General features: G+C 41.8%; 1 protein-coding gene across 3 annotated transcripts in view; it reads right to left on the bottom strand.

The window, feature by feature from the left end:
- Positions 1 to 2,004: 2,004 nt before the first annotated feature.
- SPTLC1 (serine palmitoyltransferase long chain base subunit 1) overlaps positions 2,005 to 14,074 on the bottom strand; it is a 74,280-nt gene continuing 62,210 nt past the window's right edge. For 2 of the 3 annotated variants that reach the window (XM_003911970.4, XM_031654049.1), the window contains 3 exons: positions 9,607 to 9,724; positions 6,240 to 6,313; positions 2,005 to 3,738 (listed from right to left, as the gene is read on the bottom strand). In XM_003911970.4, the coding sequence (XP_003912019.1) occupies positions 3,645 to 3,738; positions 6,240 to 6,313; positions 9,607 to 9,724 (286 nt within the window). In that variant the 3' untranslated portion in view covers positions 2,005 to 3,644. Of the gene's footprint in view, positions 3,739 to 6,239; positions 6,314 to 9,606; positions 9,725 to 13,441; positions 13,492 to 14,074 lie in introns of those variants that run through there. The other variant, XM_031654048.1, reaches the window with a different exon arrangement.

The following is a 14,074-nucleotide window of genomic DNA, read 5'->3' as shown; positions in this document are numbered from 1 at the left end:
TTGTCGTATTTTAAAAAAAATTTTATAGATTCAGGGAGTACAGTGCAATTTTGATACTTGGGTGTATTTTCTGTGTGTATTGCATTATATTTATTATTTTTCCCCTGTATAGGCTCTAATTTTGCTTTTTTTGAATTTAGGAAGTTTCGTTTTTATTCTACTAGTTATCTTTATAATAAAACTTCCTATAATGTACCTAATCCCCCGTTTTTGTACTTCTAGTATTCCCTTTGTCTAAATATTTTTGTACTGTACCCCACCTATTTACATAATACACTATGAGCAAATTATTTTCTTTTTTTCAACTTTTAGATTTAGGGGAACATGTGCAGGTTTCTTACCTGGGTACATTGCATGATGCTGAGGTTTGGAGTACAAATGGTCTCATCACCAAGGTGTTGAGCACAGTACCCAATAGTTTTTCAACCCTTGCCCTGCCTCCTTCCCTCCCCACAGTCAGCATCTATTGTTCCCATCTTCATGTCCATGAGTATGCGGTGGTTAGCTCCTAATTATAAGTGAGAACATGCAGTATTTGGTTTTGTTTCTGAGTTAATTCGCAAGGTATAATTTACATACATTAAAGTATTTTACTTTTTAAAAACTCCAATCTCATGACAGATTATTCTGCTTTTTTTCTTTGAGACAGGGTCTCACTCTGTTGCCCAGGCTGGAGTGCAGTGCTGGAATCACAGCTCATGACTGCCTTGACCTCCCAGGCTCACATCATCCTCTTGCCTCAGCCTCTCAAGTATCTAGGACTACAGGTGCACACCACCATGTCTGGGTTTTATTTTTTGTAGACATCAGGTTTCACTATGTTCCCCAAGCTGGTTTCAAACTCCCGATCTCAGGCAGTCCTCCTGCCTTGGCCTTCCAAAATGCTGAGATTACAGGTGTGATCCACCATGCCCGGCCTTGTATTTCTTAATCAGATGCTTTCCCCTAGTGGTTTCCTCAGGAAGGGCTCAACAAGAAGTATTAAATTCTAATTTTAAATTGTTTTTCTATAACCTTGTTATCTGAAAGACTGCTTTGTAGATATAAAATCCTTGAATCGTATTTCCTTCTTCCTTCAAATCTCTAGAAAATGTTGCTGTCGAGATGACTTATTTTACCTGTGTTCCATCATCCTTAAGCTTCCTACTCCTCTTCACCAGGAAATAAGTAAGGAAATTAAATTTAAGCATCCTCCATAGCTTAACCCGTACTCTGAGGTGTACGTTATGAATGTTTTTATTTAAGTCATCACAAGGACAGTGTTCTGGAAAGATGCATGGAGATATTTCAGATTTAGATGTTGGACATCTCTATCTTCTGGGACTAACGTCTTATGTCCACAAGGAAAGATGGCATGAGGCCCACACATCAGATGATTATTATTTCACAGACTTAAAGATACATCTTCTCCACCCACATTGCAATATCTCTAATATTGAAAGACATCTTACAGCATAATACAGGTAGAATTATTTTCTTCTAGTACATAAAAAAAAAGTACACATGGTACAATTAGTGAAGTACTGAATCTGATGAAATATTGGTGTATTTTCTGTCCCAACTTGACCCAAAGTCCCATTTTTCCAGAGTTAGAATTTAGTCATAGACAATAAAAAGGTGGTGTGGTTCTCTTCTTCCCTGTGGATGTCCTGCTGAGTGGAAATGGGCTCCAAATGGTCTCTACCCTGCTCGCCCCAAGCCACTGCCTTTTAAAACACAGACTCATCGGTAGAGCGCTCTGGAAACTTCCCACTCTGTGAAAGAGAAATTTGTAACTTGGTCCAGATTTGAGATGACTGTACTTTCTCAGCATTTTGCTTCAGTTTGATCCAAATTTTACTGTTTCTAGTAGACATTTCTTTGTGGTATATATTACTGGATTATGGTCACTCTATAATTTTAACATAAAAATTTTACTTTTGGTTCTTTTCGTTTACAATGTTGGTTTTAAGGATTGAAGTAATGTGCCTGATCCGCCATCTTTCCCAGAAACTTATGGTCATCTTTTCAAAAAGTTTATTACAAACATGATTTTGATGTTGCTATTTGCTATTGACTTAGAAAGTATTATAAAAGAAGCTGAAAAGTTATTATTTATGAAAATAATGGCCATGATATTTTTGTAGTCCTATGAGGTCAGCAGGAACCTAGGAAACTTCAGATACCATATATTCTTTGGTTGGGTGTGAAAAAAGGAACTAAGAAATTTAGTTGTTATTTTCTAAAATAAGACAAAACAACACACAGAGAATACTACCCCAGTGCAAAAGAGTTAAAATTAAGACACTATTCTGTTGGGTATATTACATATGCAAATGGACTAATAATCAGGAATGTAGGTTTATTTCATTAAAAAATAAAACAAAACAAACCAGACTCATCCCCCAAAGAGTACTTTATCCTTTAAAGCAGCAGCCATCACAAGGCACATACGTACAAAATACCTCAAGCAAAATAGAAACTGAACATTCAAAAAATACGTGTTATTTAAAAAGATGTTGAAGATCATTTGAGTAATATGAGCACAGATTATAAAAATGGTAATTTTATTCTTCTACCTTTAACAAGAGAAGGAATGATGGTGTAATATTTATATGCTATCTTGTGGCACATATAACAAACCTTTATACCACGTAACCTGGTTTGCTAAAGAAAAAACAGGTAAAGTACTGCTTAAAAATGGTATTTTTAGTGCTTTCACATCTTTTGTAGATATCGGGAATCTGTAAGCTGAAAAGAAAAATTATCTTTTTCCTTAGCTTAGAAAAAGCCTGTAGTTACATGTCCCTAGGCAAACCCACCATACAGAAAAGGAATACATTTGAGATATTCTAAAATATAAAGGATATTATTTATATTCTGGGATCAACATAATAACCAACCCTCTTCCTAAAACAGATTAGAGGTGAACACATAAGAAATGTAAAGAAAGGTCAATTATATTAAAATAAAATAGCATCTGATTTAAATTATTGCTCACTTAGGAAGTATAATGAACATTCTCTGGCTAGGGATGCTCAGTTTAGAAATGGTGTGACATCAATACTTAGTGTGTACAAAAGTTCTAGGATTCAAATACAAGGCAAAGTTTATAATAATCACACAAAAAGTGTTCCTTTTAGCCACCATTTAGCTTCACACGACGAAGAGTGGAAAATCTGTGGTTTAATTAGATCTTCAACATAAATTTGTACCACATACGTTGAAGTGTTCCTCTTAGCTTTAATGCTGCAGTCATTTTTATATGAAATATTAAGGAGTTAAGGAGTGCTTACTGTATCATTACTATTAGAAGGGAGGGAAGAGACACTGAAGCTCCAGTTTTAAACGACAACAAAAGAATATAAAATACTAGTATAAGAAAACATTTAAATAGTACTAAATGCACAATTTAAATATCAGTTATACACTGTCATTAGTTTTCCTCTTTAAAAAGATCAGTTCCTGGGCTTTTAGATGTGTTTTCTTTTTAAAAAAATAAGCATCCTTCTCATGGTCAATTGGTCCATATTGACATCATTTGGTAACAATCCTATCAAAGATCCACATGTTCTTGCTCTCCTTCAGGCCCCTCTGTGGCCAGCGGGAGTCTTGAGTCCTGTCTGCCTATTGTGTGGCAGGAGGCCACGGTCCTGGGACTGTCCCTAGAGCAGGACGGCCTGGGCCACCTCCTTGATGGTGGACGCAGCTCTCTCCAGTTCTTCTGCTGTTTGTTCCACCGTGACCACAACCCGAATGCTGAGAACAGTAAAGGACACAAAGAATTATCTTTGTGGGCCAGATGCAGTGGCTGACGCCTGCAATCCCAGCACTTCGGGAGGCCGAGGCAGGCAGATCATTGAGGTCAGGAGATCGAGATCATCCTGGCTAACACGGTGAAACCCCAACCTACCTCTAATACTAAAATAAAAAAATTAAGTGGGCGTAGGCGGGCACCTGTATCCCAGGTACTTGGGAGGCTGAGGCAGGAGAATGGCGCGGAACCTGGGAGGCGGAGCTAGCAGTGAGCCAAGATCGCTGCACTGCACTCCAAGCAGCCTGGGTGACAGTGCAAGACTCTCCCCAAACCAAAACAAAAACAAAACAAAAACAAAACCAAAACAAAAAAACAAAAGAATTATCTAGGCCGGGCCGTGGCTCTAAGCCTATAATAATCCCAGCACTTTGGGAGGCCGAGGTGGGCGGATCACGAGGTCAGGAGATCAGACCATCCTGGGCTGGCTACTGCAAAACCCCCGCCTCTACTAAAAATACAAAAATCCAGCCAGGACGAGGTGGCGACGCCTGTGAAGTCCCAGCTACTCGGGAGGCTGAGGTAGGAGAATGGCGTGGATCCGGGAGGCGGAGCTTGCAGTGAGCTGAACCGGGTCACTGCACTCCAGCTCATGACAGAGCCAGACCTCGTCTCAAAAAAAAAAAAAAAGAATTATCTATATGAGGTGAGGACCTGCGCTCACAGTCAGCCATCTATGGCCTGAGAGTCAAATCCACTGCCTCCTATTTCTGTAAACAAACCTCTCTTGGCAGTTGGCCTGTCTATTCATGTACCTGCTGCCCACAGCTGCTTTCTCACTACTGTGGCAGGTAGGTTGCTGTGGCAGGGACTCTGCAACCTGCAGGCCTTGGCGTACACCACCAGTGCATACCCAGTTAGAGTGAGTTGCGGTAGGCCCTGCCTCAGAGGCTGGGAAACAGCATCCTGTCCATCATGTACTGCTTCAGGCAGTGCCAGGCACAAAGCAGGAATTCCATCCTTCTCAAATCAACGAGAGTTGGATTATGCATATTTATGTCAATAGCAATGTGAAAGCTCTGTAATTCTCTAAGGTATGGCAGAAATGTTCAAGTTTTCAGGAAATCAAAGAAATAATAGCTTGAAAGGGCAATGCTACCTCTGTCCCCTCAGTTCCCTCTGCAAACATCTGCTTCATGCATGTGACACATATTTATTGAGCTGTACTATGCTGTGCATGGAGTCCCGAGGGCATAAAACCAGCATGGCTCCCGTCCTCATGCACCTACAGTCTTACTAACAAGTAAACGTAGGATGTAGGATTATACCTTTGGGTAAGTGCAATAAAAGATGAAGGGAGCAGCCCAGGCTGGAGTGCAATGGAGTGATCTCAGCTCACTGCAGCCTTCACCTCCCAGAACCAGGTGATTTTCTCACCTCAGCCTCCCAAGTAGCTAGGACCACAGGCGTGCACCACCATGCCCGGCTAATTTTTACAGAGATGGGGTTTCACCATGGTGCCCAGGCTGGTCTTGTACTCCTGGGCTTAAGTGATCTGCCCACCTCGGCCTCCCAAGTGTTGGGATTACAGGTGTGGGCCACTGCGCTTGGCTGAGAAGGGCAGGGTCTTTAAGGTGCTTTGAGCTGCTACCACAGTGATCTTCCAAATCCTGATCTGGCGCTCCAGGCCAGCAGAGCATTCAAACTCCCCAGCGGGCTCTCCTGCAGCCTCCCTGACTTGGCACCTGGCCTCAGGACCCTTCTCTCCAGCTCTTCTGCAGCTTCCAGTCTGTACTCCCAGATGAACCTGGAGGTCTCCAAGCCACTGACAACCCTGAGCAAAGCACACACCACCGCATCTGATGGAAAGCCACGATGCCCACCGGATGCCCAACACACAGACTTCTCCAGGCTTGGTGTAGACATCACCTGCTCTCAAAAGCCTGGGCAATGAATGCCCCAGGGCAGAACTGACCATGTCCATGCCCCCTGCTGTGACTGCCTGGCCCAGTGTTAAAACATTCGTCTTTTACTTTTGGTGTTTTTTCTTGATGCTGCAGCTTTTCCCCACCGTTGCTTGGTTTTCCCCAAGTGTTAGGGAGTGTCGCTGACTGAAGGAGCAGTGGAGAGGTGTGCCCACCCCCACCCAACACTGCCGATCGTCCCTGCAGGACAGTCCTTGTGGCAGAACTCCTGGTCCGGCACGTGCCACCTTTCAGATGTGGCAGATATGAGCTGATGGAAACTCAGTTTGCCCGAGTTCATTCCTGGGCTCCCAGACATCTCTGAGTTAACTGAGAGGGTACTCAGTGAGTCCTCGGGAGCTTTTCAGTTAAAATTTAAAACACTTCTAGTTTAAGAGCAGAAAACAGGTAATGTACTATATTTTAATGACACATATTCTTCCTTAGCCTATGATAGTCTTTCAAAATTTTTCAAAAGATAATGTATTTCATAGAGCTCAGAGCAGGGGAAAAAACTAAGGTCATATTTGAATGTCACCGACCTGGGAGGAGGGAGACACTTCTCTTCCTTCTCCAAGTAGCGCGCCTGAGTTAACGCGATACTTCTGTTCATGCACTGCAGGAGGAAAAAGAACATGTCAGCAACCTGGACTTCAGACACGGCGGTAATTAAACTGGGCGAATGCTGAAATCCTGCAATGGTAGCTTTAACTCACTTTTCCAATCATAATTGCTAGAAGATATCACCAAGATACTACACCACCACTTTGGCAGCAATGTCCACAGAACTTTCTGCGATGACAAATCCCTCTGTTCTGTAGTGCCCAGCAGTCGCCATGAGCACTGTGTGCCTGCTGGGCACAGGGAGATGTGGCTGGTGCTACTGAGAGGTCACAGTTGTGCCTTTTATTTCCACTTAGTTTAAATTTAAACAGCCATAGATAGCTAGTGGCTACCATTTAGACAAAGCAGAGTTAGAACATGAGGAAATGGTACGAGCAAAGTCCTGCAGGCTGGACTTAAGACCACCACCACCAGTAGGACTGTGTCAGAGAAAAACCATTGCACTTCAGATATTAGCAAAAACGATGTCCACATGTGGCATCTGGGCATGGGGCCGCTGGGCACTGCAGACTCTCGCGTTAACAAAGTTTTACACAGCTTTCCTACATATTAACCATCTGTCAACATTAAGAAAAAATGAAAACAATCTCTACTAAAATAAAGAAAGCATAAACACCAGAACAAGGTAATAGGCTACAGTGTTTTCTTTCTGGAGTGATAAAAATGTTTTGGAATGAGATAGTAATGGTTGCACAACCTACTGCATGTATGATACTAAAAGCCACTTAACGATATACTTCAATAGGCTGAATTTTATGGTATGTGGTATGTGCGTTATATTAAAAAAAAGTAGCAACAGAGCAAAGGCCAGTGTAAAGGAAAGACCAACCATTCCACGTGTCTGGCAGTAAAGGTATCTGCCTGAAGAGGGGTCACGTCATAGGCTGCGAGGAAGAGATGGAAAACCCATACCAGGCAATGACAACAGCCTCCCGCTGACTCTAGGCTCTGCAAGTGTGCTTGGAAAAGTGAACTCCTGCAAACATCTGGACTGGCTCTGTTTCTAGCCCTGGCTGGTTAAGAGACACTATAAACAATAGCTCAGTTTGTAAAAACAGTGTTCTGTTGAGCAACTCAAAATAAACTTGGCAAAGCCTCTCAGATCTGCGAAACTTAAGTAAGAGTTACGGCAGCATGGTTCTTTCTTCTCCTTCAAATACTGAAAAGAAGATGAGGTGAGTGGGACGAAAGATCCGGAAGATTTTACAAATGGAAGCTATGATGATGCACAGAAGTGGGAAGATATATATATATATATAAAAATGAAGTTTCTAGATAGTATTCTGTTCCCTACCCCAGACTGTTCTCTTCTCACTCAACTCGCAAGAGGATTTCCTTAAGAGAACCAGTATCAAACCAGGCCCAGACAGGAGTTTGAGATCTGTGAGCTGTCCACAGACTTTTCACTTCCTCTTTCGTTACGTGGCTAGCACAGTATTTTAACACCGAGTTGCTTCATTCACACGTTCTCCTCTGCATCTCTCTTTGGTACAAAGCAGTAATAAGACTTTAGCTGTTGCTTATCTAATGAAAAGAGAACACAGGTGGATTTACTATGCAATGAATACACTGGCATCTGAAGGAGGCGACTGTCCCTCATCATGAAGTATGTGTGGACAACTGTCCCGATGCAGTTCGAGAAGAGACTCAGTGAGAACGGCGGAGCCATCACTCAGACCCAACACCGGCGTGTGCAGCTCATGAGCCTGCTCTGCGAACACAGCTCTCAGCTGTCCCGCTGGGGCAAGTCTATTGAAAACAACAAATTCACCTGCCTCATGAAGGTAACGAAATGAATGGGAATTTTACTGGCTTGTCCATTTAGTATGTATTTAATTTATACATTTGTTTTAGTTTTCCATTTGTATGAGAACTCTAATCACAAACACGTTATGCTTAGTTTTGTGTTTGTATGTATTTAAGGAACGTCACAACACAAACGATGAGGTAGTAAAGCAGGCAGTGGGATGTTTTCCCTGTCGAGAGAGTCTTCATATCCACAGAGTTATTCCTGAGGGGACATCAGCTGCATTTCCTCACCTCACAAGATAAGCAGCTCCAGCCTGATCATTCATAATCTGACACGTTTCTTTAGGAAGCTCAGATCCTGGGGCTTGTTTTATGTTTTTGTTAATGTAACTGACTCTAGAAGGCCACAAATTTTATGAAGTTCTCCACAAACCTGTTATTCCAGATTATGTGGCTCAAACATTTGGGACATAGGACAGCTGAAGCCAGGTAGGCAGCAGAGGCTGCCCGCACACCCGGTCTGTATACTGCACAGCCACGTGGCCTAGAAGAGCCTGCCTGAGAGGCTGTATAGGCAGATGAGGCTTAGGACAGGGCCTGGCCTCGGAAAGGCACATGATAGGTGGTAGCTGCCATTATGACCCCAGAAACCTGGTAGCATCGCTCATAGCTACAGCCTCTGGACAAGGAAGCAGAATCATGCCCATTTGCATTCTCAAATACATACTAGGTATATGTCAGACTTTTCTAAAAGCAGCAGCAGCAGCAGCCCACATTAAAGTCCAGATCCTTCAGAAAGCAGATGTCCAGCATCCCAGGACTTGGAAGAGGGGAGCAGGGTGGGTGGCATTCAGCAGGGTGCCCCTCCTGAGTCCTTCCTGCCCAGGTTACTCCGCTGCTCTTCCTCCCCCTTTTAAAGAAACTTCTGTTGTCCCTGCATCACTGTATACCCACGTGCCCAGGGCAGGAAGCACTCTGGAGGGGTAGTGCTGCCAGATGAAAATGGGCAAGTGGTTTCCCTGGTGATGTGTTTCTTAGACAATTAGTAGTAAAATAACTTTTGGAAGATACAAGAGCATCCTAACTGCAGGGTGACTGCGAGTGGACTGTCCCTGAGCTGTGCTGTGGGGACAGTCAGCTGTCCAGGAATGTGTGCGATGCCCACACACAATGCCTCCCCCAACTACACATAGGAAAGCCTGGCTTTGTAAAGTGGTGAGCAAGTGAGTTTTCTGCAAGGCTAATTTTTCAGAGGAGAGGCCAAGTATATTTAAATGCAAAGTGGTACGAAACAGAATAACTTTGGAGGGAGCCACATGTTGACCCAATGGGAGGGCCTGCTGCCCGTTACCATGGCCAGAAGCTAGGAAGGACCTGGAGGATTAAGATTCCATGTCCAGAGTGGGTCACCAGCATCTTCCTTTCTACTCTCTTCTCTCAGGGCAAACACTTTTCTTAAAAAATAACATTAAAAAATTGCTTGGGGCAAGGGCAGAAGTGGTGTGGGGGGATCTCCTCAAGTAAATGGATACTTACTTGATCTACAATTTCCTGAAGCAGTCTGACATCTTGCTCGCGAGACCCAGTGCTCTCTTCCAGTTGCAGGTGAAAGGCTGGAGAAAGGGACTCCCCCACCACTTTTAATCCAGAAATCCTGAAGAAGGGAAACACACACACAGCCATAAGTTCCTTCCAGGCTCCAAGATCACTCACGGAGAAATAATGTTAGAAGTCCACAATGTCAAGGCACAGTGAATGTACAGAAGCTTGCGACTGACGGGAAGCATTATTCCAATTCCAACAAAGAAAGCGAAGCGAGGCACCCTGGGCGGTGCTTCCTCCTCTAAAAAAGTTTGCCTGTGATGTGGCTTCCTGAGCACAGGACCGGGTCTCATGGCCCCAGCCTCCCACCAGAGAGTCTGTGCACCGTACTCCCGCCTGGGCGCCCCTTCTTATAGGTCCTCTGGGCCCCAGCTTGGTCTGTCATTCCCTTGCCATGTGCTCCCTCGCCTCTGATGTTTGTTCTTCCCTGTGCTGGCTGCACATGCTGGGGCCCAGCTCCAGCACTGCCTGCTGCTGGGCCTTCTTCATCACCCACTTTAGGGAAGGCTCTGCTCCATCATTTGCTATTTTTCATCCTGTCTGGATCCTTCACAAGCTACTCACTACAGTTTATGTTATGCTTCCTTATTATCTATGTCTTTAGTTTTTATTTTGTTTCTCATTAATTACAGGGATGATTTCTAATATTAACAACATTATGCCCCATCTCTACAAACAAAACAAAAACAAAAATACAAAAATGGGCCAGGTGTAGTGGCTTGCACCTGTAGTCCCAGCTACTTGGGAAGCTCAGGTGGGAGGATCGCTTGAACTCAGGAGGTCAAGGTTGCAGTGAGCTGAGATTGTGCCACTATACTCCAGCTTGGGTGACAGAGTAAAACCCTGTCTCAAAAAAAAAAAAAAAAAAAAAAAAAAACCAACAAAAACCAAACATACATTATATTTTGACTAATAGCAATATGTTTAGATAGAAAAATGTCCTTATTCGCATGTTATGTTTTAGATTTTACTTGGATTAAAATTATTTTGTTTTCACTTAGGATTAACAGCACAAAAATCTGTAGCTTCTCAAAGACAGATATTTAGGGGCCAAATCCTGTATTTTTAAATTAAATTAAATTAAATCCTGTATTTGTACTATAGCTGTCAGGAGATGCTATGCCACATTATTAATATCCAGTCAGGTTCATTTAAAGTCTATTTTATCCTATGATAACAAATATTCTTTGAGTTTTGACCTACCTCCTAGGACACAAATGTGATACATGTCTATTTGAAACTGGGCTAAACATTTTAGATCCTTTCATTTAGTTTGTTTCACCTAAAATGATTTGTTTTTCCCTCAGAATGAAATAACAACAAAAAGCACTAGGTAGCACAACTGAATCTTCCCAGTTTAGGACTCGACAAGCCTTTACAGAATGACTACTACATGTTTACAATAATGTGAATTCTGGAAACTCATCTGACCTGGCCTTCCAATCACCCTTGGAACATTATTAATTAGCATCTCCTTCCTTTAAATATAATACATCATGCTAGATCTCTCAATAAAGCAGCCTACAGGTCTGAATCATGGAATCTTGAGGATGTGGAATGTGAGGGAACCTCCTAGGTTAGTTCTTTACTAATGTAGAAACTAAGCAATACACTTTCAAAACCCATTTCCTGTGTAAATTCTGACCATGTTAAACACATACATCAAGTATCTTTTTTTTTTTTTTTTTAAGGTCATATATTCTCAGAGTATTAAAAAATTGCTTTCAGCCAGGTGTGGTGGCTCATGACTGTAATCTCAGCCCTTTGGGAGGCTGAGGCAGGTGGATCACCAGAGGTCAGGAGTTCGAGACCAGCCTGGCCAACATGGTAAAACCCTGTCTCTACTAAAAATACAAAAATTAGCCAGGTGTGGTGGTGGGCACCTGTAATCCCAGCTACTCAGGAGGCTGAGGCAGGGAATTGCTTGAACCCTGGAGGCAGAGGTTACAGTAAGCCAAGATTGTGCCACTGCACTCCAGCCTGGGCAACAAGAGCAAGACTCTGTCTCAAAAAAAAAAAAAAAAAAATTGCTTTCCAAATAGCATTTCATATGAATCAAATGGCCTCAATTTTCCTCAGGAAATACCAAGCGGCCAGGCATGATGGCTTGTACCTATAATCCCAGCACTTTGGGAGGCCAAGGCGGGGGGGAACACGAGGTCAGGAGTTCGAGATCAGCCTGACCAACATGGTGAAATCCCGTCTCTACTAAAAATACAAAAATTAGCCGGGCATGGTGGCAAGTACCTGTAACCCCAGCTACTCAGGAGGCTGAGACAGGAGAATCGCTTGAACCTGGGAGGTGGAGGTTGCAGTGAGCTGAGATCGTGCCACTGTGCTCCAGCCTAAGCAACAGAGCAAGACTCCATCTCAAAAGAAAAAAAAAAGAAATACAAGGCACCTGAGGTCCAAATCTAACTTGTGCTTTTTGATCAAATGATCTCACCTCACATGCTGGTGAGAGAAGGAATTAAACAAAATGCCCTATCTCTGGTTGCCTAGATGCTGAATGTCAGATGAATTCAATTAAAACCAAACGGACACAGTTGTAGCTTGAGTTCAGAGAAGCCATGTTTCAGAGTCTATTACACTACTCTTTAACGAAAGACTTTGCTGGACATATCATCTTATCCCAGTGGATAAACAAGCACTGGACTAGCTCCCAGGGACAGAGCAATCACCAAGGTAGCCACGGTCTACACTGTGTGCTTACAGTCTATAGGGAGAACCAGACACCAATAACTACAATTACAATGAAAACAGAGGCAAACCAGCATAGGATGTTAACTTCGTTTTCCAAACTCAATCTCAGGGATGAGAGAAGTGAAAAATTAGAGAAAAATTGAACAAAAAAATTACTCAGAACTAAGCATTGACGATACTGCCTCTGAAAATATTTATCTTTAATATATTTATTAGAAAATAAGAAATAAAACCAAACGCTAAATGCAAGAAGCTGAAGAAGAGTAAGAACACAATGCAATGAGACAGTGCATAAATAAAAATACGGAAGAAAACACTATGATGAAAACACACAAAACCAAACTTACACAAATAAAAAGTTAAAATAATATGGATATATGAGAGATAATCAACAACTATCCCCAAACCAAAGGCTCCAAGCCTATACGGCCTTAAAGTGGCAGACCTACTCTCAACTTCTGAAGAAACGATCAAGCCGTGTTTTACTCAGTGGAGCCATGAAGTAGAAAGAGTGGAAAATAGCCAAATCATCTACTGAAGCTACCCTAATACTGACTCCCATGTTACATAAAATTGGTATAAAGTTATAGATCCATTTAAATTATAAACATAGATATAAAAAGTCAAATTAAAATATTAGCTAAATAAATCTAACAATGGAGAAAAACATATTATAATGAAGGGTTTTCTCAAGAATGCAAGGATGGTTTAACATCAGAAAATATTTCAATGTAATTCAGCCATAAGACAAATTTATGATTTACCTTAATAGATGTAAAAAAAAAAAAAAAAAGGATAAAGTTCAACATTTATTTACGATTTTAACAAAAAGCCTTCAAATTTAGGAATAATTTAGCCAGGTGCAGTGGTACATGCCTGTAGTCCCAACTAGTTGGGAAGTGAAGGTAGGAGGATTGCTTGAGTCCAGGAGTTTGAGGCTGTAGTGTGTTGACTATATCTGTGAATAGCCACTGCACTCTAGCCTGGGCAACACAGAGCAATCCCGTCTCTTAAAAAAAACACAAAACAAAATAAAACTAGGAGTAATTTGATAAAGGCTACTCACCAAAAACCCATAGCATGATGTTTTATATTTAATGAAGAAGTGCTTCTATACTGGGAATAAGAAAAGAATGTTTGCTATTATTGCCACTGTTCAATACAGATTTAGAGACCCAAACCAAAGCAATAAAATAACAAAATGAACTAAGATGTAAAAGCATTAGGAAGCAAAGAGAGAACACTATTATTGCAGATAACAGGACTTCTATGTACATCATCGTAACAGAATGAAACAACTACTGGAAATAATAAGAGTTTAGAAAGACTCCTGGATATAAGGTCAGTTTAGAGAAAACAGTAATATTCTTATGAATTAACAATAAAGTAGAAAATATAAGAGAAAAGACAACTCCATTCACAACAGCAACAAAATCTATAGGATGTCTGAAAATCCCCTTTAAAGGTTCCATGAAGGTACAAGGGCTTTATAGGAATTCTATTAAAACACACAAAGGGAGATTAGTTAACTAAAGAGCTCTTGTTCATGATGACAATTCCCTCCACATTCATCAGAAAATTTAATGCAATTCCAATCAAGATTCTAGCAATAACTTTGGAGGAACCTGTATTCCAAAACAGTAATAAAAACAGACACTAGTGATAAACCTGTATTCCAAAACAGCGACAAAAACAGATA

Source organism: Papio anubis, chromosome 13 (assembly GCF_008728515.1).
Source record: "Papio anubis isolate 15944 chromosome 13, Panubis1.0, whole genome shotgun sequence".
Taxonomy (NCBI): Eukaryota; Metazoa; Chordata; class Mammalia; order Primates; family Cercopithecidae; genus Papio; species Papio anubis.
This window is presented reverse-complemented; position numbering and strand designations above follow the sequence as displayed.